The following is a 27,883-nucleotide window of genomic DNA, read 5'->3' as shown; positions in this document are numbered from 1 at the left end:
TCCCTCCCTCCCCCATCCCAAACAGACTTACCAGCTCGAGGCAGCTGTCAGCTGCCTGTTTAGTCTATGGCTGACTCTCTGAATCTCTTCCAAATCAATTTGGAGCTTTTACTTGGTCTCCTGATTCGATTCCAATTCTGAGATTCCGTCCCCGAATTGGGCCGAATCTCCTCAGAATCAAATCAGGTACCACAGCTTTGCACTGCCCTGCTGCTGACAGTTCCTTTTTGATTAAGTGCTTTATATCCCACGACCTTGGAAACAACTGTTAATTTTATGCCTAACAACTCGTTCTGCATTGGTGTTCTGTGAAGGCATAAAACATTTTGTTGTTCTATAATAAAAGTGACAAGTTACTTATACAAGTTCAAAGACCTTCCTTCAGTCAATGTTAAAAAGACTTTAAAAGACTGCTCAACAACACAGCTCCCTCAGCCATTAAATATTAAAGGAACATTTAGGTGAAGTGGCCTGCAAAAGAGGAAAAGACAAAGCTAAAAAGATGAAATTCAGGCCACACAAAATTTGTTACTTTTGCTAAAAACAGAGGCTTTTTCAGTCAAAAAAAAAAAAAAAAAAAAAAAAAGGATTTGCTGATGTAACTTCTCCAGCTGAGCTATCCAGGCAAACACTCCTATGGTCATCAACACAAAATGTTTGGCAGCTGAGCTTATACTAGCTCCCAAAATGAAATAGTGTATCCCAGGAAAAAGACTTTTTGCTGCTATTCCTGAATCTACATTCGAGGGTTTTGTGGGAATAGTTCTTGCAGACAGAAATATGATTCCTCCTCTTTTCCCAGGTCCACCCAGCTGTGTTGGGAACACTTAAGAATACAGCAGCAATTCAGTTGATAATTGAGCGATTATAAAACTTACAGACTAGTTTTGTTGCCAGTAAGTTTATCAAAAAACAAAAAAGTGGTTAGAAAAAGGCTACATTTTAATTGCTAAGGTTCTGAAGTGTCAATAGAATAGAAGTCAACATAATTAGTGGTCAGAAAGGTGACTTCAAAAGGTACAATTAGTTTAATTATGTGAAAAACACAATAATAGCAATGGTTGCAGTCAGCCTTCATAAAAGCAAGTTTTCCCAATACTACGCTGGAAATTCCAGTTAATGTTAAGCTAAACAGATCTGCTACTTCAGTTTGTCAATCCCTTAAGAATTAGGTGATCACTAAACCTCTATTGGCCTTTAGCATTGTGGGGCTTGATTTCAAAATTGTTGCATTAAACTCACTGTACCATCCAGATGCCATTGATTTACAAAAACACTAACCAAAGAGGACCAGAAGATGATTTTTTACAGGAAAGCCAACGTTTCACAACAAGTAGCCAGTTACTATTAAATTTCCTGCTCTTGAAGTGTTAGATAACAGCAGTCTTGTACTGACAACTCCACAAGGATCAGCTTACAAGAGCAGGTATAAATCAATTAACACTCTGACAACAGTCCCGTGTGGAGTACGCTCATTTCTGAAGTGGAAAGGAAGTAATGTTCCCAATAGCATGTATGATCATTTCCCAACAGAGTTATGAAACACAGACAACTTACTGCAGTCCTAGGCTGTGAGCGGACAATCATTAGGAGTTTACTTAAATCATGGGTAGACTTACCAATTCTTGTGGATTGCTGCAGCATAAAAAGCAAGTTCTGTGGACATTTTGTAGATATGCTCTGGTGGCTCCATCCCTTGGCACTGATCGGCAGAGAGGCCCTGGCGGGAAAGGGATGAGGCGGCAGCTGCCCTTCCTGCGGCCCCACTCCTCAGCACTGATCAGTGGAGAGGCCTGAGGGAGGGAGGAAGGAGGGACTGGGGGGCAGCAGCCATCTTTTCTGCTGCCTTCACGTGACCCCACCCACTGATGGGGCTGGGACGCTGGGGCTGGGATGTAATGGCAGTGAGGACCACTGGCACCCACTGACGAATCAGCATTTTAAGTTTTTTTGTTGTTGATTTCGAGGACAATCCTGGATTTCATGGTTTCCACGAAGCCCATGAAACCATGATTTAAGTAAACAGCTAACAATCATCCTTCTTTCTACGAGGGGAGGAGATAAGTTGTTAACCCACTTTTCCACTAGGTTCACACTTGAGAACATGGGCTGGCAGGATAAAGATTCTTTACCCTGTAAGATTTCAGCCTCATCCTGACAGTCACTAGAATCTGATTAGCATATAAAGACTGACAGAACGTGAAAGAAATAGTCTTTACAGTCAGAGCCCATATTCTCCTCCTTGGTTTAGATGCATTCAGTTCTTAACTTTTCTTTAGTAATTTACCAGCAGGAAGCAAAATCTGTACTTGGCAGAGGGGAAAACAGTCTTATCTCAGAAAAAGTTATTGTGGTAATCCAAGAACACAGATGAACTGACCTCACTCAAATCAGCTTTTCTCTATCGAGGAACATCTTTCTGCAACAGGTAGTACAGAAATTCTGAGGGTTAATATTTAGCTGGTTCTCAGGACTTTACACAAGTAGGCATACTTCAGCTACACTGCATTAAGCTGCTACTTAAATTGCTCCATACACTGATGGAATATACAGAAGTATTTCATAAGAGCTCTTAAAAAATATAGCGACCAAACAAAGGACACAATGAAACCTGGCTCATTTCATTGGCACAGCTTGCTGTATCATCTAGGGAAGAACCCCAGTATCATGAATCAGTGTCCTGTGGATAGAAATCAGACTTGTACACGCTTCTGTATTAAGAATTTCAAAATCCATTTTAAACGATTTACTGAAGCAGAACAAATTATTTATAAGGGATAGCAGTGCAACAGACACATTCTGAGCCCTGCGTAGCAGAGGTGCTTGCAGGGGCCCAGCCAGCAGCAGTTTCTTGTATCCTCTTTAAGTGGGCAGCTGGGGCTGGGGTCCCAGTTGCCCACCACTCTTTACACTATTGTGAAGGTGTCACTTAAGTGAATACATACCAATGTTATGTAGTTTCTATACTCTTTTTTTCAACGGAGCCAACCAGATGCTTTGAAGTGTAAAACTCCGATAATTGACCATTAGGAAACAAGACACCATTTATGTCTTTATGTTTCTTAACCCCAACAGTTAATGGATAACTGATGTAGGTCTCTCTCAGGTTTGAGATATTGTACACACGTTGAAAAACATTTACTTCTCTATAAGTCAACTTCTACACCTCAATAATAATTTTTAGGAATATACTTCAGTCATGAAGTGATGTATTTGCACTTATCATTTGAAGCTGTTATTTTAATTTCTACCAGGTAATTCCTTTGGTTAAGAGAATGATCCATGCACCTCTTTATATCATTCAGTATCCCTTTCTGTTGTCCCTTCTTATTCATTAGCTCAACTAGGCAATCCTAATCTTTCAAACCCCTTACAAATATATCTTCTGGTTTATGCCTTCACTGATTTCTACAACAGATTGGAAAAAAAAATCCTGATACATACCTGACTTAAAAGCTGTCCATGAAAAATGGTATTGACCACATTCAGAACCTGTTTCATAAGTTTCCTTTGAGAAGCAGGGATGAGAGCTGGGTATCTGGTCCCAGTGGTTTCCAGTTCCTGCTGTACTTTATCTAAAAGTTCACAGAGGAATTCCTGAGCATCTTGTTGGGCATAACCTCGGAAAGCTGGGATTAATCTCCATACAGAATGGAGCATAGCAAAAGGAGATACCAGTGCCCACTTGCCAGACCACATAACTTGGAACAGAGTATGTAGTTCATGACAAAGAGATATGTACTCTGAGCTTGGCTCCTTCGGCTGTATAAGTTCCATATTTCTACTTTTTGATGCCCCTCCACTTAGTCCAGAGGATAAACTAGGTCGCCTTGAAGATGATCCTTTCACCTTCTCTTGATTCTCATTCACATGAAACACAGAGCCAATAACCAGAGGGTACTTCTTAGAAGACCTTGTTTTACCATTGACTGCTGTTGCCAGCAACTCCTGAGTTTGGTTCAAATCAAGCTTTAAAAAACATTGCCGAAAAATAAGTAAATGACTCAGTACTTGCAGAATAGAGTTCATGTAGCACGTATTTCCCAAGTTTCTCAGTCCTGTTACACCAGGAGTCACCGTAGGCCTTCGTTTAATTGGGGAGTCACTGATTTTTTTCAGTTTTACTTCATCTGAGGTATGTGTTCCTTTCAGCTCTGCAGGCAAGTCCAGATCACGTTGTATTTTTTGTACGCAGGATGGTACTCTTGAGATTTGACTTCTATTTTGTAAACGAGTACTCTTTCTTGGAGGCATTTTTTCCATCTCTGCTTTCAACTGACGCTTTCGCTCTTGTCTTCTCTTCCGAGCTCTATCCCTCTCTTCCTCTGCCTCTTCCCGATGCCTTTCTTCTTCCAAAATCCTTTTTCCAGTAGGCGTTAGCTCAAACCATGCTCTGAATACTTTGCCCATTAATGCACGCCTCCTGTGCCACAAAGCCGTGAACATGCGGTCTTCATTACGAAGCAAAGCTTGGGCACAATCATGTGAAAGGTATGAATCATCACTTGCTCCCATGGATCGTAAAGTCCGGCCGCTACGGGTAGTGCAGTCATAGTTTTGACTCTTGATTGCACTTAATGTACTTCGCAACAGTTTTAAGTCACCAGTGGCATTATCATTCAGAACATAGTCATCACAAAGATAACAGAAAACATACAGCTCATTTACTTCCAATGCCACAGGATGACTACTTTCCTGAAAGTGCTTTAGTGCATGCTCTTCAATATATCTTCCACATGCCACATGGGAACAGCTGAGGCATGCCCATACAGATTCTGTAGTATTGCAGTCCACACAGTGCCATTTCTGAGGGTTCAGGATGGAATGGTCTTGGGCAAGCCGCAGCCTTCCTACGTGTTTACACTTGTCCATTTTTAATACTGAAATGCTAGAGACAAGATAGGCTCACAGAATACATCATTCTAACTATTTTTTGTCTGAGACATTTTGACCTGCAAACTAAAAAAAAAAAAAAGAAAAAGAAAAAGATCAGCACAAGTCAGAAATTATTCAAGACATTTTTGATCACACAAATTTTCAGTTTTAAAAGCAACTATCACAAACTGATGTACAAGACAGCTGAAGTCATGAATTCCACTCTAGATCCCAGCGAGCACACACAGTCATATCAGGTCACCCGCTGGTACAGTTAGCACCTTTATTTGCAGTTAAAGCAGAAGAGTCAAGGACCAAACCAGCATGTATACAACTACTCACTCCACTAGTACCTTTGGTGTCAGGACTGGGGCACTGTGATAATATAAGCCTAATCTAAACAAAGTTGCACTTGTTTAATTAAAAAACGTTGTTCCAAACTAGTTATTACACTACTGCAATTTTGAACAGAAATACATACTTGTTTAACTTGGACCATACTGGCTTAGCTTTGACTGGTAAATTTACAGGTATAAACTAAACTGGTAAATTTTAAATTGATACATTTTCATAGGAAGTTGCACAAGGCTTTCAGGACTGATTTAGAATTAACTTTTCATTACACCAATACACTTATTGTGTTTAAATAAAGCTGCAATGTATAAGAAAGCACATGACTGCTTATGTTAAAAGGAGTTTTAAAAATGTGCTTCAACTCTGAGATCCATTCTGGCATCTTTGTGGGGGATGAGGGAAAGACCTTATACAACCTGCTGGTGACCTGTAGGAATGACAAGCTTGAAACTTCTGCCTTAGGAGTCTGAGCTACATACAAGGTTGCACCAGTGTAAAGGTGTAATTTTAAACAGGTTTTCAATCAATGAAGATGATAAAGTCAATTTAAATCTGGTTCATACTGTAAATTTCTGGAGGGGAGTTGAACAGATATAGCCAGTTTTTAACAAAAACAAAAGTACCCACTGTAAGGGTTTGCACTACTTTAACTAAACTAATTTGCATGCAGACAAATCCTAACTGATAAGAATTACAAAAGTAAAATGACTCTTTCTCTCTGCCTTTCCTCCCTTAACAGTATAAAGAGACATAATCTGGCAACCCAAGTCAGTACATTCTTAAATCTGAGCTCACACATTGGTGCTATTATTACTAACAAAATGGGCCAGACAGAACATATTGCTGGTTTCACTCAAATTAACTCCCTCTAGAAGAACCATATATTTCTCATTAGAGAAGCTTCAAGCAACTCTCAAATATTATGTAAAGATGCATAAGAGGCTGTGTTGAAAAAAGTCATGTTTTCATTACAACCCTAATCACTTACTATGCTTTCATTTTTACAAATTTGGAAGTGGTGTACAAATAGTCAATCATTACATATTGGGCCAGACCATATTAATGTGAAAATCCAATGTTTGCTATCCCAGTTATCAATATAGAAAGCTTTGGTATATATATGTCAAATGTTGTGGCATTTGTGAAAAAACTAGATAAGAAATGGCAACTGGTTAGCAGAAAAACTTCTATGTACACTCCACCTAGATAATATCTTTAATTTCACAACATTTTTTTTTACTGATCACATCTACATTAAACTTGTTTTTCTTCCACTCCTCCATCAAAAAAAGTTTACTGCATGACTATACATCTATAGATATTGTTTCACTATCTCAATATGATGATTTTTAAACATCTTACAAGCATACACTAGTATCTAACTGTAATCTGTACAGCCTTCTCTACAATACAATAAACAGTCTGTAAATTGTGTTGAACTGACTAGTTCAACTAATGCATCCATGATAAGCATCCTTACTCATTCAGGCTTTGCCCCATGTCCTTATTAGTACTGTCCTCAATAGTTAGATAGGTGCCAATCCATAATTCCCAGATTGGAAGGGAAAAGCAGCACATTGCTTGGGATTTCTCAAGACCACTGCCATGCTATGAAACAGTAATAAGGATTCATAGATTGTTAAAGGCTGGAAGGGACCTTGGAGAGCATCAGGTCCAGCCCTCCTCGCTCTAGGTAGGAAGACAACTAGGGTTAGGTGACCCCAGCGAGGTAACTGTCTAGTCTCCTCTTGAAAGCCTCCAGGGTAGGTGACTGCACCACCTCTGGAAGGAATTTATTCCACAGGCTGGACACCCTGACTGTGAAGGAGTTTTTCCTTGTATTAAGCCTGAAGTGGCCTTCCAGGAGTTTGTATCCATTGGTCCTGGTCTTCCTCAGGGGTGCCCTGGTGGACAGCTGTTCACCGAGCTCCTGATACACTCCTTTGATATAGTGGTAAGCTGCTGTCAAGTCCCCTCGGTAAGCCGCTGTCAAGTCCCCTCTCAACCTTCTCTTCTTTAGGCAAAAGGCCCAGGTTCCTCCGGCTACCCTCGTATGCCTTGCCTTGCAAGTCCCTGATCATATGGGTGGCTCTTTTCTGGATACTCTCAAGTTTTTTCACATCTTTATTGAAGTGCAGCGCCCACAACTGAACACAGTATTCCAACTGTAGTCTCACCAGTGTTGAGTACAGCAGGAGTATCTCTTCCTTAGCTTTACATGAGATGCACTGCTTGATGCATGCCTGTATGTTATTTGCCCTGCTGATCACCACCTCACGCTGACGGCTCATATACATGCAATGGTAAATCATTACTCTTAGGTCCCTTTCAGCTGTGGTGCAAATCAAGCTATCAGCAAAGAGCCTATATGTTGTGTGTTGTTTGCCCCCAGATGGAGCACCTTACACTTGAAAGTGTTAAACTTCATCTGGTTTCAATCTGCCCAACTCTCAAGCCTGTCCAGGTCCACCTGTATCTGCAGCCTACCTTCTGACATGACCACACTGCCCCATAACTTGGTGTTGTCCACAAACTTGGCCAGCAAGCTTTTTCAATCCCCCATCCAAATCACTGATAAAGATGTTGAAAAGCACTGGTCCAAGCATGGACTCCTGAGGGACACCGCTGGCCACATTGCGCCAGGATGCCACAGGTCCGTTCATGAGAACTCTCTGGGTCCTACTCTGTAGCCAGTTTCCCATGCACTGAACTGTCGAGCAGCTGAGCCCACAATCTTTCAGTTTTCCAACATATCACGGGATACTAGATCAAAAGCCTTTTGGAAGTCTGGTATATAATATATAGCTCATCTCCCATGTCCAGGTGGGGAGAGACCTGGTCATAGAAGGAGACGAGATTGGTAAGACAAGACCTACCCACAGTGTAGCAGGGCACTAGGGTGCCTGCTACTGACCATAGGAATAAGGGCTGCTGAAGCTCCCTAAGGCAACACAGGTGTTGGTTGCCAGAGCAACCAGGCGGGTCATATGACCAGAAAGGGGCAGGGCTAGGCCTTTATAAACAGCCCAGGCCAGAGCCTAGAAGCAGTTCTCTCCAGGCTGGAGCTGGAGCACTGTGGGAGAGCTGAGCAGGCCGAGTGGATGGTTGCTGCCTGACCACACAGACCAGCTGCAATGATGCAGGGGAAGAGAGAACCCTAAGGGAGGTATGGCTAAGAGCCAGCATGGCACGGAGGTTATGTTGTGAGCCAGAAGGCTCGTTGTGGTTATGTTACAGCCGTTTGGCTCTGGGTTGAGTTACTGTTACACCGGAGGACTGGATGAGGCTGTAGGGGCGTGAGGAGGCCTCACGGGGGCTCCCCAGTAGCTTGGGGGTTCCCGGTGCCCAGTGGGGACACAGTGAGCAGTACCACAGTGGACACAGTGTTTTAGAGTGCCAAAGAGGCGTCTGGTGAGTGTGGGGTTGCGACCCCCCAGCCCGTGAGGGCGGTTGCCCAGTAGGGCGCACGACCCAGAGGAAGGGTCAGGGGGTCAGGCATGGCTATGGGCCCCGAGAGGCGCGGCACAGGCCCCAAGAGGGCAAGGAAGCGCGAGAGGCGCGGTACAGGCCCCAGGAGCAATCAGTCTCCTACCGACACTAAACCCCGGAGAAGGGCGGGCGTGCGGTATACATCCTGGAGAGGGGCAGGTACGCGGCATAAGCCTGGAGAGGGGCCGATGTGCGGATTGGGGCTGGACCGATAAGAGCTCGACAGAGCTGAACAGAAGCCTAGGGGGAGTGAATAGGCCCGGGAGAGGGCGAGAGGGGAACAGAAGCCCAGGAGGGGTGAGTGTATGACATGAGAACATCCAGTACAGCTGCAAGGCTTGGGGTGTGCTAAAGGGGAGGTTTGGAGGCACGCATAGCCCTTAAGGCTGGGGTGCACTGACTCACCCTATAAAGGACAGGGAATAGTGCCAGCATATTAGTGTGGACGAGGGAATCGTAGGCAGCCTCCCTTATAGAACCATAACAGCAAAGACGTGGCAGGAGAGGCAAGAGGGTGCTAGGTTGCCCATGTGACACGGTAAGGGGGCGCAAGGGGGATCACAGCCGCCCCCGCGGCCCTGCCCCACGACGCACAGCAAAGCCATGCTGGCTATCATTCAGAATCTTACTTTCTGCAAGTGTATCACACACAGATTTTTTTAATGAGCTTTTCCAGGATTTTCCCTGGGATAAAGGTTAGGCTAACTATATTGGCCTATGGTTGCCTAGGTCCTCCCTCTTCCCCTTCTTGAAGATGGGCACAATTTTAGCCCTCTTCCAATCCTCAGGGATTTCCCGTGCGCCACAAATTCTGAAAGATCTTTGCCAGGGATTCTGCAATGACCTCAGCCAGCTCCTTCAGCACTCTCGGATGAAGTCCATCTGGTCCTGCACCCACTCAGCATCTACAGTGAGGAGGGTGTCAGTCCCAGCATGTCCCCTACAAGCCTTATCTCGCTTGTCTGTCTTATTGGTTTGGTGAAATACCGAAGCAAAGTGGGCATTCAGAAGTTCAGTTTTTTCCTGAATGTTGGTTACTAGCTGTCCCGAGGTGTTAAGCAGGGGTCCACACTTCCATTTGTTTTCCTTCTACTGCCTACATACCTAAAAAAGGACTACTTGTTGTTCTTGACTTCCGATGATTTGTTGGACCACTGAAGTGTGCCTGTATCTCTACTTACATTTAATCTTTGCAGAAGGAAGGTTTTTCAAACTAGTCTATTTGTAGGTGATTCACTGTGGTTGGCTGCACACCTATTTTTGTAGTTCCCCTTTGCGAAAAAGTAGCTCTAACCATTTTACAGATGGGGAATCAAGACAGGGACTTTCCCACAGTTGCACAGGAAGCCTGTCATACAGTAAGAGGACTAAACCCATACCTCTCAATTCTAGGTCACTACTCAATTCATGAGACCACTTTTCCTCCCAGGTTTTAAAACAAACAATTTATTATGCACCAGATGTCCTGTCTAGGTGCATGCACTTCCTTACAGTACATAAAAATTAAGCCACAATATCTTAGTCCGTGATGAAAGAGGCAGCAGCTGCAAAGTGAATCACTGCCTTCCCCACTTTACCTCACAATAAACCATTTGTCTGGCACATGCCCTTAGTGATTCAGGTTCAGAAACAGTTTTCATACTGATTTAAGCAGCAATTAAATTCACCTACATTTCTCATGAAACAGCTTTAATGAAAAATGTTAAGATAAACTAGGTTGATAGGACTGATGTGACATTATTAAAGAACTAGAAACTGAGATTTGACATGTTTGGTGACCTGTGGCATAACAATGGTGGGGAAGTAGGGTGTGAGTCCCTAGCACTTATTAAGCAAGTCAGGAGCACCAGAATGGAGCTAGGTGGATGCCTCCCTCCCCACCCCAACCCTCCCACACCCTTCTGCTCCCTGCATGTTCCCTGTAGCAGCTCTGGCAGCAGGGAGGGCAGAGCTGCAGCAGAAGCGCACCAGATAAGAGCAATGGTCCCAGGGGTACTCTGCTGCGGGGAAAATAGCACCACCATGTTTTGGTGCTGAAAATCATTCCCCCTCCTCATCCATCTCTTCTTAACATTACATGGCTAGAAGCTTTCAAACTGAAGCCTTTTCCATCTGAAAATTTAGTTTGACAGAAGTGAAAACTTGCACAGGAATATATTGAGTTCTGACCAATCTTTTGAAGAAAAAAAGTTAAGGTCTGGAGTGAAGTCTGCCTAATTTTCTTCCTGCCTGCCCTCCTACCTACCAGGGAGGAGGCAAAGTTTCCTAGGCTCCTCCACAGATATGGTAAATTTATTGCCAGAGATCAGAAAGGAATATAGAAGAACTGTTTAGTTTATTGTTACAGCTTTGTAGATAAGCCTCCAGCCACCGGAATGTTCACCAGAAATACAGGAAACGCTTTGAAGAGCTAAAGCTTAACATCTGACCCTTACTTACCTAAGCTCCAGTTCAGGGAATATGTCAAAAGAACATTGGGCTACCTATATTTAAACATGTTTCTTATTAAGAGCACAAATCATTCCATTGGCTTCAATGACACAGATTATTACTATACATAATGTATACTGCAACCTTTAATGTGCAAAGTAACAAAAAGTTTGTCTAACTTTATCCCAGCAATGGAGTTAGGTCCACTGAAAATTATCATCCACAAAAATCCTTGCCTTTCACATAATTTCTGGACCATCATGACACCACTCCAACACTACCAAAGTAACAGAACAAATCTGATGAAAGCTCAGAATGCCATGGAAGTTCTTTAGAGGTTCGGGGCTTAAAGACTAATAACAATCAAAAGAGAATAATGCTTTTCTCCAACAACAAAGGACTGCAGAAAAACCATACCAAATTGTTGGGTTGTTACATGGATTTCTTTACAAGGAAAGACGTGAAGAGAATAAAAATGTACTGATGGCTCGGTTAAGCCAAGTCACTTTCAAATATTTAGATGTACATAAAGACTGAACAAAGTTTAGGATAATACATGGGACAAAATCAAGAATGGGAAGATCTCGGCTAAGTATTAAAAGTAACTTGCTGATAACATCTATTAGAATATGGAAGAATTTCAAGCAGAAATAAAGTGGAAATCACAATACTTAAGTTATTTAAAACAAAAATGGGTAAAATTCCTAGACTGGAGAGTTGAAGTAGACAGCCTAAATTAAAGAATGGTGGCAGAGATCAGACACACAACCTGCTGCTACTAGAGGAGAGTTGCAGCTGCGGAAAAAAGCAAAAGCCATCCAACTTGTAGTATTCAATCAGACAAGGTTAAGAATTCCCCACATAAAGTTATTCAGTGCCAAGTTGTGTGTTGGCTTGCTCCATCCTCCCTCACAGGGTTCCACTCTCTGTACAAGCAAAGAAACTGGTCTGAATTAGTTGGCCAGCACTTCAGAGATCAAATCCTCCTTCTTGCAGTTTCTACTAAAAGCTGAGCAAAAAGGATAAGATAAGTAACAAGGGAGAGACTAGCAAGAGAGTACTAACAAAAATGTGTATGTAATTAAAGCCTGTGGAAGAATTCAACTATACACAACCCTCTCTCCCCCCTAGTTTCACTGGCACAAAAGAAAGGGTATCAAAAGACTTGGATTTTTTTCTTTAAAAAAAGCTTTTAACTATCATCTTTAATGTTGTTGCATCAATGTAAAGCTTGATTTTTTTATTTATTTATTTTTAAATCACATGCAAAGTGAACTGACAAACTTCATAATTCAAAGCATGCTCAAACTGTCTCAAGTTTGTTGTATTAAAAATACCTTTTATTAACCAAGGCCAATAGACATTTTCATCCTGTTTTTATGTTGTTTAAGAATCTTTCCTGCCACATTTGAAATGGAGACACCATAGCTTTAAATGAGTGAAAGTGAAACTGACTGCACTGATTTCCACTGAAACTGAAATGAAAGAGTAAAAACAGCGACACATTAAGTGTGATTTTTATCAAACCTAATCTCAGAAATTAAAAATATAATTTCACATAAAAGTGCACCTTTGATGCTTTGGGATCTAAAAAGTTGTCAGGGTTCACTGAACTGATTTCTACTTTGATGACTGAAATACTGAAAAGGTATTGAATCAAAGACAATGGGCATTTTAATAATCTAAGCGTACTGCATAATAGAAGTATTATCTTTTAAGCCAGCTGCGTTTTTGGTTGTAGCCATTTTAGTCTAAGGACCTAGGCAGGCAAGTTTCTTTGGTTAGATGTGATATCTTTTATTTGACCAACTGAGTAGTTGGGGAAAAAAAGGGTGTTAGCAAGCTTTTGGGCGCAGTCACCCTTCATCTCCCTATGCCTGAGGAAGGGTGACTGCGCCCAAAAGCTTGCTAACAACTTTTTTTCCCACCTACTCAGTTGGTCAAATAAAAGATATCACATCTAACCAAAGAACCTAGCCAATCTTTTAAGTCAGAAATTTACATTTCCTTTGCCACTGTTTCTTTAAAAGCTATCTGCAACATTTTTTAATTTTTTGCAGCACCAGTTATATCGTTAGGCTAATAAGCCATATAGTAAGAAAATAGTATTTAAAAATAACCCTGGAGATCTTTTCCCATTCATGTCAAAGAGCCTATAGCTTTAAATTACCAGTATTCTGCATTCAGACAGATCTGAGTATATCAAATTATAATCAACTCTCACACTTTTTTGGCAAACAGAAAGTTTCTGCCTATTTTCCAGATATGATGGAGTAGAAAAAGTTTAAGTGGAAATTCTGTAGGGGTAAGGCATTTAGACTATTGTGTCAGACACCGGGGCCGCCAACAATAAAAGGGAAAAGGAGAAACCTATAATAAATCTACTTTTAGTCTGAAAATAGCGTAGTAGATTTACGGCAGTTACTGAGAAGTTCTGGGAGCACATGCTCCGTTCTAAACCAGCAGGAATCTGTTTTTTTTTTTTTATTCCAGGTTCAGAAAGAAGTGAAAGGATAGTGCCTCTAATTAGCTTGGATAAACTTCATGGCAAACAGGAACAGATGTACAAACTTCATTGTTATCATAATGTAAAGTGCCAATTACACAATCTATTATTCTGAGAAATGCCTTCTTTGTACAGTGCTTTGCCCTGGGCCTCAGGGTGATCTGAAGGCTGGCTTAACAAACAAAATCATCACATCTAATCAAATTAGCACGTGTATACCTTTAATGAGGTAACATCAGCAGAACAGCAACAGATCTTTTGTCATGAAAAAACCTGGTGTTTCTCACCGAGAAGCAGAGAGGAAACTTATTTTACCACAGCAATACTTAATCTGCTCAAACACAGAAAGAAAAAAAATGAGGCACCGTTCACCAGAAGGAAGGGATTGGCTTTGTGAACTATTTTACACCACGGTTCTGCCCCAGGCCCATTCCCACGTGACCGCTGTTGGGGTGCGCTCCCTAACAAGTCTGCTTGTTCACACTGTTCTGCTGTTGGTTTCCACCACTGTGTCTTTATAAACTTGAACAGGACTTTGTGGCCAGGCCCTCAGCCAAGGGGCCTCCAACTCTCAGCTACGCTGCCCTGTCTCGGCCATGGGGCACAGCAGGTGGACGGAGGTGGCCAGACCCCAACAGGCTGCACTTGGCTGCTTATTCTGCAAAGGAGCAGACCCCCAAACCTTGGAGGCTTCAACCCAGGTAGCATCCTGCCTTGGCTCGCAGGCTGAAAGATGGACAAGGGGCCTCTTTCCCGGGAGCACATCCCCAGCGCCGCGGCGTGCTGCACCCGAGCCTGCGCTCTGTTACACCGCATTTACGGTACTTTACACCGTATTTTACGGTACTTCGTACACCAGCTCGCGGCTCCGCGGAACTGCGTAAGATACGCACCAAGCGCCCGCGCCGCCGGCTCCCGCACGCCAACAGCGCAGCCCGCTCGCCCAGCCGCCGCCGCGCTGCGCTCTCGCGGCCCGGCCTCCCCCCTCCCTCGCTTCCACCTCGCTTCGCTTCGCCGCCCCCCGCCAGGGGCCGCCCCGCGCCGCCACTCACCCGCCGCCGCCATCTTGCGCGCCCCGAGCCTCAGCCTGCCCCGAGCAGCCGGCCCCTGCGTGACGTTACACCCCTCCCCCAGCCGCGGGGATCCCTCTCGGGCCTCCCTGGCCAGGCCCCGCCCCCTCTTCGCCGCGCCCAATGGGAGCCGCCCTCCCGTCCTCTGCAGAGGCTTTCGGCCCCCCTCCGTGTCGGCCGCCACTTGCCGGGGCGCGGGACTTTTGGCAGGTGCTAACACAGCCCCCGGGCACTGGACGGGCTGTGCGGCCTGAGGTGCTTCTGGGCTGTGTGTGGGGACCTGGCTCCGGGCACGAGGGCGTCTGGCTGCTCAGAAGCGAGGGAGGCCATGAATGAGAAACGGGGTGAACCCCCGCCAGCACCCTGCCCGCCTGCTGTGGCAGAGAGTGGGGCAGGCGCTATGCGGGTGGCGCTTCATGTGGCTGTTGCAGAAAGGCCTGCCAGCACCGCTGTTACTGCTCAAGTCCTGCACAGCACCGTGCCTAGACTCCCGGCGGCCCCAGCAAGCTTTTAGTATCGCACCCCTCCCCCCCCACCAGAGATAATAATAACAAAATTACCATTTTCGGGCCCCCTTTCTATCCGGCCCTGGTCCTGCAGTAAGTTTTCAGGGAGAAAGGCCCTCCCTGTCCTGCAGTTCTGGGCTCTCCCTTCTACATGCTGGGTGACTCGGTGTCCTGTCCAGGGAAGTGGCTGGCATTATTATTTACTGCAGTATGTCACACGTTATTATTTACCTTGGTATATTGTGATGCAACTGCCAAGGTCACTTTCCAGCCTTAAGACTTTGGATTTGCTTTCCTCCGTCATGCAGGACTGGAGGAGACAGTGGTTTTTATTGTCAAATAAGTTAGGGTTGGACCTATGTTCAGAATTGTATTTGTTACTGGCACTAAGGCTCTTTTCCATCTATATGCATCTGTCTATCTACCTGCTTTGGTTAGTCTGTAACAGGGGTGGGCAATTATTTTGGGCAGAGGGCTGCTTACTGAGTTTTGGCAAGCCATCGAGGGCCACATGACAGGCAGTCGGGGCAGATAAATATTAATTTTCTAAATTTTTTAGGGGCCCCTCAGGCCAGATAGAATAGCCTGGCAGGCTGCATCCAGCCTGTGGGCCACATTTTGCCAACCCCGTCTGTAAGGTGCCAATCTACTCTGCCTTCTACTTGACTGAAGATGAACATGGCCAACTATGTCTCTCCTCCATTTTCCCATAAGCCTCAAAAATGGTAATTCACATTATGAATTTGGGAGGGCTGTGTTATTTTTAATAATGGTAAGAATGGAGTCCTTCAGAAAGTACAGTCATGTCTGAAAATCAAGCCTCTTACTAATGGTCTCACTGTATATAAGGCTTGAAACTGTACTGTAGAAATCACATCAGAGAACTGCCAAAGTAAATGGCTTGTGAATTATATGCTATCTCTAATCTAGCTGGAATGCCAGGGCCAGCAAGCTGTTATTGACAATGTGTTATTACATTTCTACTCCATGTGTTGTGGATCAGCTCAGGTATTTAACAATCTAATAATAAGATGTTGTTTTTTCCTGTTTAGTTCACATAGATCTCCTAGATGTGGTCCACAAACCACTAGGAGCCCTCTCTTTTTCACACTGTTTTTTTCAGTTATTCTTTTGCAATCAAATACCTGTATTTATCAAACAACCCTTTGTTCAGTGTCATGTCCTTGGTCGCATCATCCTTGCTCAGCCAGAACAGGACATTTCAGGCTCTGGTTTTGAACATCTCAAAACCCAGTCGGCAATTTGGCTTATCCTCAGCATGTCATATAGTGGAAGACAGAGGTGCAGAGTATGTGGGGGCTGGAAGGCCCTGGCCTCCCTCGCGAAGACGGCTGTCACTTAAAATGCTTAAAACTTGCCACATGTGCATCATCTTAGGTCCTCAGGGCAAAAATAAAAGTTGGTGCCTATGCTGGAAGGTATTATTTATTGTATGCAAGTTGTTCTAACACAGTGTCCTCCTCTGTACAGAATACAGTCAGCTGGGTTAATTTAATTTCTTCCTGTAGCATTTTGCACACTGTTCATGGCTGTTTTTGAAACATTTTCTTTATAAGAAGCTCTTAGAAGGCCGGTATAATTACATATGCCAAGTACTTTTGCAATTTCAGGATGAAGGCTTAAACAGAAGAAGGCCTTTATACACATGCATGCTCTCTCAACCTGCAGATGCCATAAATTGTAAATATTAAGAATCTCTTTGCCTTCCTTTGTTAATGATGCTCTCCACATATTACCAATCCTTTTAGTTTAGTTTGGACAGTACATTTGATGAGTTAACTTATATTTTGCATGTTTTTTCCTGCTATGTTTGTACCCTCTGTAGAAGGAGTACCTGATTGGTATTAAGCAGCAGAAAGGCATAGGTGTTGGGGAGAGTTAAAAAAACCCCTGTACGTGTCTAGACACAGTCCTGTCAAAAGGATTTCACTCTGAGTATATCCAGGATATATGCTTGCTTCTTATTGGTTGTGACAAATAAAAACATTTGCTTCATATCCCTAGCATCTCAGGCCAACACCTCAGTTTGAAATGTGTTCAAGGTCAGGACAGGCAAGGTTCTTTGGATTGGTGTGATCTCTTTTATTAGACCAACTACATAGTTGGAAAAACATTATTTGCAAGTTTTCAGGCACAAAGCCTGGCTTCTTTACTTTTCATTCCATCCAGGAAGAGCACACACCAACTGCTGAAACTTCCTTAGCGTGACAAAGGGTTTTTGAACCCGAAAGCTTGCTTTATAATTTTTTTCCAACTATTTAAGATGGTCTAATAAAAGATATCAGATTCACCTAAAGAACCTTGTCTGCCTATGTCCTTAGACCAACACGGCTACAACCTACACCCTTGTAATAAGGAAATATGAAGAAAGTGTAGAAATCTTGATGCAGAGATTTTTGCTGTTCTTTAATTATCAGTACAAATTATTTTGTATAGGAACCCAAAGTCCCCTCTCAGAATCAAGCCTTATTATCACTAGGGTGACCATAAGGAACTCTGGGATATCTGAGACACTGCCTTCTCCCCTCTCATCCCTCCACCTCTCCCAAGTCAGTGGTGCTGCTGCAGGCAGAGGCAGAGTGACATGACGCATCAGGCAGGTGGGCAGCAGCAGTGCCTGTCTGCCTGCCTCCTGGGTGCACTGTGACACCCTTCCTCCCCTCTGGACTGTGCCCTGCATCTGAGGAGCTCATTTTAATCTTCACCAACTGGCTGGGACTGCCCTAAGAAATTCAGGCCAAACTGGGATGTGTAGTCACCCTAATTATGATGATCACTATACATGCAAACACAATCCCTGACCTGGGTTGGGGTGCAAGTGAGTGTTTGCAGTTCAGGTTTCTGCTTCTACAGGGAGTTTAGAGCTAGCCAGAGGGATCTCCTTGCACAGAATTAGTTGCACATTTGGGGCCCAGATTAAGAGAAGAATGCAGAGTGTAACAATGGGGCTAAAGGAAAAAGTAAACAATACCAGTGATAAGATCACGTGGTTTTATAAGGTAACACAAAAATCCTGATGGATCCTAATTCATTCCCTGATGATGAATATCTTCTGTTTCTAGGAATGGGTAACATTTGAAAACTCAAACCACAAAATGAAATAGGATGCAAGACCAGGTTAACTTTTGTCCTACTACTACAAACACGTCCATGTATAATCCACTGAATTCACTGGGAATATTCAAACTCCCTCCATTCCTTTTCCCCCATCCTGTTCTGAAAATAGCAACAGGCTGGGATCTCGGCAGACACAAGTTACAGAACACACTGCTTTGGAACATGTTCATCTGAATTCTCATGCAATGAAGGTTCATATTTTTGCAAGATCAGGTCCTTTTTAAAGCAGTCTGCAGCCATGCACTTGTGTTTGGTCATGGCTGCTTTCTGGGACCAGATCAGGCAAAAATTGTCACTTCTATCTGCATCCTAAGTATTCATTCTGATTCTGACTTGAGAGAATCCTCTCATTATTGAGGTTGTTGCTTTGTTTGTTCAGCTTCCTATCTAGTCTCACTTCTCCAATATTTCAGAACCAGGACCAAATTAATTCTTGTTGTGAATAAACTGATTTCAGTGGCTTATCCTCAAAGGATTATTTAAACCCATAGCTATGAGGATCTAACGGCACTGGTAAAAACAGAAAACTTCAAATCATCTTTTGATTAAGTCTTGTTTTTTAATATTTGGTCTGCAGTAAAATCTGATAGTACTAACTTAAAACTTATAACTTAGATATATGTTTACAAGATTCTATTCTTTATTTATTGCTTGGTTTTTTGGTCCTGTGTTGAAATTAAGCTCATAAGCTCTGTTTGAACAGTAATAATTTTACTAAAGGGCTTTAGGCAGCTCCATTTTCTACTAGTCTGCCACATCGACTAATTAAGCACACCTTTGAACAAGCTGAAGACAGTAGTTAATGCAATAGGAATTCATCAGACATATCTCTGTGTTGCTTTTTGGAAGAATATCCATAAAATGAAAAAAGTATAATTTTAAGACTCAGTAGCAATTCTATTTTTATTCTAAGCCAATATATACACTAACATTAAGAGCCAGGTTTAAACTTTCTGCTAAGCAGCACAACTTTCATGATGTCAGTGGAATTGGTTGCCTACATCAGGACTGAATTTAGCTGTATGTATTGACTGTGGTTAATAGACCCATGTTACTCCTAGCGTTTATTTTGTGATTCGTGGCTCAAGGTTAATGAGCAGAAAAAATAAACTGCAGTAAGTTTTCAACATTCAAAGATGTGAAAACTTGCCCGTCAGTCACTTCTTGCCTCTATATTAGGGAGTTAAAACACAGGCATATGGTAATAGTAGGCAGAGAGTAGCTTAAAATATCTATATGTATCAGGCAAAGTGTGACAAACTTTAAATTGGATCTGATATTTATCAGGAGTCTGGCACATATAGGCTATTTCCAGACATTAAAAAAAACAAAACACAGGACTTTAAACTCTGTGAACCTCATGCCAAGCCCAGCACATGCCCAAAAGAGGCATCGCTTTAGTTGGACCTGGCTTGCTCAACATCTCTATAGATTGAGCTCTCTGGTGGGGGAGGGGGAAGAGGGGGTTGGTGCTCACAGTAATTAGCATGCTCCAGCAGACTTGCAACAGCCTTGATTAACTGAGTCTGCTCCAGTGCGTGCTGATTAGTACATGTTGGAGAAGAGATCCATCACATTGATAGGTGCCCTAAGAGACTAAATAATTTTAACTCTATTAATTGAGCTTGAGTAATAGCAGGAATGAGTTCAGGCCATACAAGCCAATTCACCTCTAAGAGAAGCATACAAATTATTTTAACTTCAGTGGAAACTGATGGTAGAATTGGATGTGTAATTTTCCAAACTGGCAACAGTAATTGAGCTAGTTTTGGCTCATATTTTACAACTGTGTACACTTAGGGAATACTGCTTCATAGTAGGTAAACACTGGTCCAGAATCTGATCCATAAACTGACTGTCTTTTTAGTTTATTTTGAGTTAGTGCTTGGTGTTAACACTCAGCATGTTATAATTTCCAGGTTGACTGCTACTGTCTTTGTGTTCGCAAGCTAGATCAAGATGCAGTTGATTGAAATACTTGAACTGAAAAAAATAATACATGCAGAAAACAAGTTTTAACTTTTCAAATTTACTGTTTCTATTACTCTTAAGAGGTACAGTGAAAGGACGGCAGCCTCCAGATGTAAATATCACTGAGAATCCTGATCTTAAATGAACCTTTAGTACAATTCACAAAGTTTAGCCAAATAGTCTTTGATTGAAAATGCTTTTGGGGTACAGTAGGCTTTAGTTACAGAGTTTGCATTTGTTTTCTCAATCAAATGTAAAACAATCATGAAGTGATCCATAGGAAGAAAGATTTTATTTAGTTTTTGTCTGAGTGTCTGGGCTCACAATCAGCGCTTGAGTACTCTAGATTTCAGTCTGAAATTAGCAGTTTAGGGGCAACAAAGAATGGTTTTCATGGTTGTCAGCTCTGATTAACATACATTAAACCCCTGGAGTACATTATTCCCTGACACTGCCTTATTTCAAAACTGTCAATGCCAGAACTAAAAAATAAGGAAGACTATTATTTCTTGTAATTACAACAGATTAAACATAGTTATTTGCTTCTTTTTAAAAATGTGATTTGGGATTTTCTGTTATTTCAAGATATATGACAGTACTGGACAGATAAGTGTGATATTTGTGTAATTGTATTACAAAAAGTCTTTACAATTTAATTGTGACTGATGGGTTATAGAACTGACCCTGCTGTCAATGTGCTGACCCTAGTCACCCCTTTCATTGCTTTTTAATCTGTCCTTGTAAGGGCAATAATGCTAGGAGTATGCAGAGGTGATCCATATATTTGTCCCTTCTAGTGTGAAGTACAAAAAAACACAAAGAGAAGAAACAACAAGACAGGTGGGACCCACAAAGCGGCATATCATTTCATGTCAGTAATTCTGCAATTAAAAATGATGGTTTGGGCAGCTGGGTGCAAAAATGATTTTGCTGCCATTTCCAGGGCTATGGGATTTCAGTATATTCAGCTCTGATTACTGAAATCAGAGTCCCATTTTCCAGATGGAAAAGCTGGGCACAAACAAGTTAGGTAACTTGAATAGGTCACACAGGAAACCTGTGTTAGATTTGGGAATATAATTCCCAAGATTTCCTGATTGTCATTTTATGAACATTTTAATGAGAGACAGGAATTGAGACACACGATATATTACTGCACATGCAACATATTTGAAAAATGAGTGGCCCTTTGTGGTCTCTATACAGAAATGTTTGCACAGCTGTATTAGGAAAAACAGCAGCGGGAAACTTCACCTTCTAAAGCTACAGCTGTTAGATTAATACACTGTCGTACCAACTTCATACGACTTCCATGTTTCAAATATATTCTTTAAGATAGCATATTCACCCACAAAGAAATTCTTGTGGGCTAAGAGTGAACAACAGAAAAACCGAGAAGGGATTTAAAAATAAGTAGTCTCTTCCCTTTAAGCTATTTGCCTATTAATTCAACACTTAAAAGAGTTTAGGCTGAATGGTAAGAGTTTTTGTGGGTGTTATTTTTTATTAAACCAATTACATGGTTGGGATAGATTTAAACAAACTTTCAGACATCACAGTACCCTTCCTTGGGTATCACAGGTATGGGTGTCATGAGGGCAAAAGGGTCCATCGCATGATACAAGTATTGCACAATGGTACAATAAGTAAGACTCTGAAATATCAGCAAAACATTTGAAGTTTTGGGACCCCCATGAAATGCAGAGGGAATCTGGGGATGCCCAAGCATCATAGACTTCATTCTTAGTATACCCCTTCTGCTTAGCTTGCCCATGTGCATGATATTTTCCCATTGGTTTTAGACATGTAAAAGAAGTAAGTGGTTTATATACATGATTATACACTATTATACGATAAATCATCATAGTTCAAAATTTGTGTTGTTATGACCAGCATGCATTTGTTAAGTGCCAAACCAATTTTATCTCCATCTTTGACAAAGTACTATAATTAGTTGAGTGGATGAAGGGAATGCAGTGGACATAGTGTACTTGAACTTGAGTAAGGCTTTTGATTAAATTCCACATGACCTTCTCATAAGCAAATTGGAGAAATGTGGGCTAGATAAAATTACTACAAGATGGGTGGATAATTATCTCAAGAACTACAAGCAAAGGGTAATTATAAAGGGATCAATGTCAGAACACAGATGACATCAAATAGGAAAGGAATGCAAACTCACTGGAGGATAGGAGGAAAATTCAGAAACACCTGGACAGATTGGAAAGCAGGGCTAGGAACAAGATGAAGTTCAATGCAGACAAATAAGAGGTGTTACATCTAAGGAAGAATAACCAAAAGTACAAATAAAGAATGAAAGATAACTGGTTGGGTAGCAGTATTGCTGAGAAGTATCTTAGGGTTTTGGTTGGTCACAGACCCAATATGTGTCAGCAATGTGATGCAGCAATAAAAAAAGCAAATGCATTCAACAGAAGTATTTGGTGTAAGACATGAGGTGATGGGGCCACTCTGCTTGGCACTGGTTAGGCCTCATCTAAAGTATTGTCTACAGTTCTGGACTCCACATTTTGAGAAGGATGTGGAAAAGTTTGAGAGGGTCCAGAAGCAGACAACAAAAAGGATAAATGAGCTGGAAGGCAACCCATACAAAGAAAGGTTGGGAGAACTAGATATGTTTAGCCTGGAGAGAAGACTATGGACTTCAATATCTGAAAGGCTGCCATAAAGAGAGTGAACAACAGTTCTCTCTTGCTGCAAAGAGTAGAATGTGAAGCAATAGCTTCAAATTTCAGCAAACTAGATTTAAATTTGCTACCAGGAAATACTTCCTTACTATTAGAATAGCGAGGTAGTGGAGTAGAGTGCTCAGGAAAGTTGTACAGTTTCCTTCACTGGAGGTTTTCAAGAAGAGGTTATATAAGCACAGGGTAGGGATGATTTAGGAGTAGCATTCTTGCATTCATGCAGAGGGTTGAACCAGATGATCTTTGAGGTCCCTTCCAACCTTCTCCGTGTGCGGCCCCGATGTCTGAGAAAGCTCAGACAACAGAGACAAAGGGTCTAAAAGAAGGAGTAATATTCTGATGAGACACTGTATTTATAACCTTGGATCACTCTGTTCACTAAATGATTTCTGTGGGGCTGTGATTCAAGGGAGCTTCAAAAAAAGTTCTCATTCAAAAGAAAACAAAAACAAGTGAACACCAGCTAGAAAAATATTTATGTTTTCCTCAAAATGAGTAATTTTCTCCCCAAATTATATCTCTGTGAGCTGCACAATGGGCAAAGTGTAGACCTGGATAAGAAGAGGTTCAGTTTCTCAGAGATGACTTGGTTTTCATTACAGTCCTCTCTTAAGATCCCGCTCCTAGCATCACTACTAGGTTGTGGGGAGGTAAAGAAAAAATGGAAATACAGGATAGTACCCTTAAGAGCTCAGAAGGACTCTCTCTGCCTAACTCAGTGGTAGAGGACTGAACTCTGAACACGAGCACGGCCTCTTATTTATGCCGGAATGGTAGCTGGCAAACCTCTCAGGGAGAAAATTAACCAACAGACAAGTGGAAAACCCACACTGACAGAGTTGTGGGTACATCCATTAAGTGTTTTGAGGCATGTGAGTAACTTTTGAGGGCTTCAAGTGATGAGATGGTCATGTTTTGGATGACTTTAGAAGTTCTTCCTACTGATGTCTCGTGTGAGTTTTTAAGGTTTGTCCAGTGAGTTTCTGTTTTCAGGAGTTGGCAACACTGCCCGCATGGCAGAAGATCCCATAAGATTCACCTAGCAGATTTTCCTGAAGGGTTCTTGGGGGGTATTCCCAGTGAAAAGAATGTGTCCTAGTCCTGGAGGAAAAGAGCCTTCAAATGGCAGGAGCCAGCTGATATAGAAGCTCTGCCCCTCCTTGCTGTCTTCAAAAGTATGGCTCTAAGAGGAAGTATACTGCTATTGACTGAGTCCCATGGGAAGAGAGGATGATGTGGAGATGGAAAATATACGCATAGCTGCTTCTTTTAATCTTCCTATCTCTATATACTCCCTACTTTTTCCTGCCATTCCACTGACTTTTCCATTTGGTCTCTGCCATCAGAGAGGATAATATGGCCCACTGATATTTCAGGGAAACCTTTAACAGATTTTGTAATACAGTGTCTTTAATTTTTTTAAGTGTTAGGAGTAATCCTGGTTTTAAAATACTTTTAAAATGAAGGTTTTGATTTTCCAGACTAAGCTATTATTTTGCCAATGATGATGTCTGACAACATGTATGGAGTCATCATTCAATTATAATATAAAAAAATTACCAGGTAGTATGAGTTCTGAAAACTGCAATTATAAAACAAATAGGAAATGCTGGTTTACATAAGATGGGTATAGTGTAATTTTACTAAGCACCAGCACCAGAAATTTAAGAATCACTGCTCATTACAGACTGCTGTTTCGGTTTTATGAGCAGCATTGGAAACTGTAAGGGATTGTTTAAAAGGGCACCGTCAATTTAAAAAATATACTTTTGAAAATATATATTGCAAATTGTTGCACATAACCGCGGAGTTTACTAAAAAGCAACTGAGAAGATACTTTCAGTTTGTTTTCCAGCACAGTGTGTGTATGTGTATGTGTGCGCATATGAGCACATATGTGTTTATTAATCAATGGAGCTGGGTAGTCACTGTGGGCAACAGAGCTGCAGCTGACTTTTGCAGGTGCTCTTGAAGCAGTGATGGTGATAACGGGTACCTAGCAGGGTTCCCAGACTGTTCATGGCTGAGTAGGCTATCAAGAGGTCAGCCCCCCTCCCTACACGCCTCCCTCTCAAAGTGAGGAAGGGAGAGCAGAGGGCTGCTGGGGTCCTAGAAACCCCTGTAGTGATACATATAACTGTACAGGCATTACCTGTAATTTTACAAAATGTAGCCCTACTAAGCACTTCCTCTTTCAATGAGGTAATACTTCCTAATACTTTTGCTCTCTTTTTAGTGCTACAGACAGCTTGAGTGGTTTGCATGTTCATTTTTTGTAGCACTACAGACACATAGCGTTACAAATGTAATGCCTGTCCACAGGCAAAGAAATAAAGGGACAGCCTTTACCTTTTAAAGTGAAAGTCAACCTGTTTGGCATATTTTTCTGCATTGTTATGAATCTTTCAGACCACATCGCACTTGCCATCCAAGGCTGTTTTTATTGTTCTGGGGCTGGCTGGTGGTCAACTGATAATCATCTGAACTGCCATGCAGGGTTTGATGTCAAGTCCTGCTCTTTTGTTATTCCTACTTGCATTTGACATTCTCTTTATCCTTTTGACTACTACACTACTAGTGTAATCCTTAGAAATCATGGACCAAACCCCATTGTGGTATATGCTGTAAACACATGGGATGAGGGCCTCCGCTGGTGGGAGGGGCCCAGCAGCAGTAAGTTCGGGGCGGGATTTAGGGGTGGCAAAGGTAAGCTTGGCTCACTGACAGTGGCCATAGCCAGTGGAGCCTTTTGGCAGGCCACACTCCCAAATTCTGTGGTAAACCATGCCTCTGGCTTCCGGTGGCCTGCTGGTAGCCAGGTAAGTTGAATAGAGCAGCGCTGTGGTCTAAATCTGGTGTGCAGGCCATATGTTTGACACACTTGATCTAAGTATAAGGCAGGAGACAACTGAAGGATTTAGATATAGATAGATGGGAATATACAAGGAAACAATGAGACAATAATGCTGCTACTGCAGCCAACTAAATACTTAGGGGAAATAGCAATCCTGGGTAGCTCAAGAGCAATCTCTCCAGGTGGTCAGGGAGCAGCATTTATGCACTTGAAAGGAAATTCTATCTATGGTGTTTGCCACTGTCTATGCAATGTCACAGCTGTTTTCCTACTCTAAATATAGGAACATACTGTGGGATCTGAGGTATGAAATTTGGTGGGCTTCTCATGGTCTGAGTAGTTTGCTCGCAAACAATGAATTGCAGGACTGAGGCCTTAGTTCCTTGTGTGGTAACTGATTGTAAATGTTATGTGTTTTTAAAGGTGACCACAGCAGAACTCTATGGCCAGAAGCATATGACCACAAGGGGCTTCAAAATCAAGTTGTTTAAAGTGAGAGGAGAAACTGTGCTATATAGATAGATAGACTCCTTTGGGGGAAGGAAAATGCATTTGTTGTTTTAGACTTGGTGAAAAGACTATTTCCTCCAGTTAAGAGAACTGATTATTTTTACAAATTAAAATATATGTGATTGTTCTTTCCTGTTGTTTTTTGCACAGTTTATTGAACATCGGCTAATTGTGTTGGATGAAACCTTGGGGTTTTTTTTCTGGCAGAAACAGACCTCTAGTGGTATGTGGCTGTAATTACCTCTTGAGACAGTTAATAAATAGTAGAACATTTTTGGGAGCTGTCTAACCATAGATAGCCCAAGTAGAATTTTTAATCACTGTCCATCTCATGTATGACTTAAGTGCTCTATCAAGTGAATTTAAGGGAATTAATACTCATTTGCATTTCTTATCTAAGGCTATAAATATACTTGGGAAATGTTCATTACTGAAACATCCTTGAACCCCTTGTGATCAGAAAAGTAAATATCCCAGTTCATAAACGTGGCAGGGTTTTGTAAATCATTGTAACTCAGGTGAGATAAGACTGGATCTTAGTTATCTGTCTGAGTAGCAGATCATACCCAGTTAGGTTTCCCAGCTTTGGAGGAATGAATCACAAGTAAGCACCTCAGTTTGTTCAGGGGTATCCAATATTCTCTTTTCCCTTTAGATACTTTTACAAAAAACTGATCTTGGAAGGTTCTGGGAGACAGTGGCCACATCTTCACGAGATGCTGGCTGCACAGTAGCTCATTACTACTGCATCGCGTGGCACAAAGCGTGATGCAATGTTACTGTGCAGTAGTAGCAAGCTAGTGTGCAGTCAGCATCACCTAAAAGCCATTCAGCGACACTACTGCACAATAACTCCGGTTACTGTGCAGTCATTTAGTACTTGTGGGTACAAGTAACAACTGCTCAGTCAGCATCTTGTGTAGACACAGCCAGTGTGTGGAAAGCAGTATATTAATTCCCTTTTTTGTGCATGTGTGAACTGGCTTCATGTTTGTTTAATCTGAAACAATGTAAAAAAGAGACTGGGTCATAAAGTCAGAACATATCAGAAGGACCAAAGCTGACATTCAGCTGACATCATCAGTTGCTAAAAAATTATTTGTTTTGTATTTTCTGGTAACTTATGAAGATCAAGATCTATCCATGAAAGATGACTTTTTCTCTTGGAAGGACTGGTCCACTCTTCAGTTTTTAATATTCAAAATTTGGCTGTTTTGGTTGCTTCTTGGTCTGGATCCAATGCTGATAAAATGTGTTAACTGACATTCTTGGAGAAGGAAGCACTGATTTTATTTACAGAGTAGACACAGAGTGACTAATAATTACAACTATTACATTGCATAAACAATCTGTCATCTAAGGATGCTGAAGCACTTTACAAAGGTAGGAGTTATTATCCCCATTTTACATACATGAAAACTGGTGAAGGAAGAAGGTAGCAGACTTTCCTGATGTCTGGCTATCACCTCAGT

The 27,883-nt window shown here is 42.0% G+C and overlaps 1 protein-coding gene across 3 annotated transcripts in view; it reads right to left on the bottom strand.

Annotated features, from left to right (window-relative positions):
* The window catches only part of USP44 (ubiquitin specific peptidase 44), a 32,296-nt gene extending 17,464 nt beyond the window's left edge, over positions 1 to 14,832 (bottom strand). Inside the window, exons 1-2 of one of the 3 annotated variants that reach the window (XM_090042884.1) lie at positions 14,707 to 14,832; positions 3,445 to 4,959 (exon numbers count right to left, since the gene is read on the bottom strand). In XM_090042884.1, the coding sequence (XP_089899010.1) occupies positions 3,445 to 4,872 (1,428 nt within the window). In that variant the 5' untranslated portion in view covers positions 4,873 to 4,959; positions 14,707 to 14,832. Of the gene's footprint in view, positions 1 to 3,444; positions 4,960 to 13,873; positions 13,986 to 14,706 lie in introns of those variants that run through there. The other 2 variants (XM_090042881.1, XM_090042882.1) reach the window with 2 other exon arrangements.
* Between the last annotated feature and the right edge of the window lie 13,051 nt (positions 14,833 to 27,883).

The sequence above is a fragment of the Crocodylus siamensis genome, chromosome 4 (assembly GCF_052110815.1).
Source record: "Crocodylus siamensis isolate JL-2025a chromosome 4, ASM5211081v1, whole genome shotgun sequence".
NCBI lineage: Eukaryota > Metazoa > Chordata > Crocodylia > Crocodylidae > Crocodylus > Crocodylus siamensis.
Note: the sequence above shows the minus strand (reverse complement) of the source record. Positions and strands in the feature narration are given on the sequence as shown.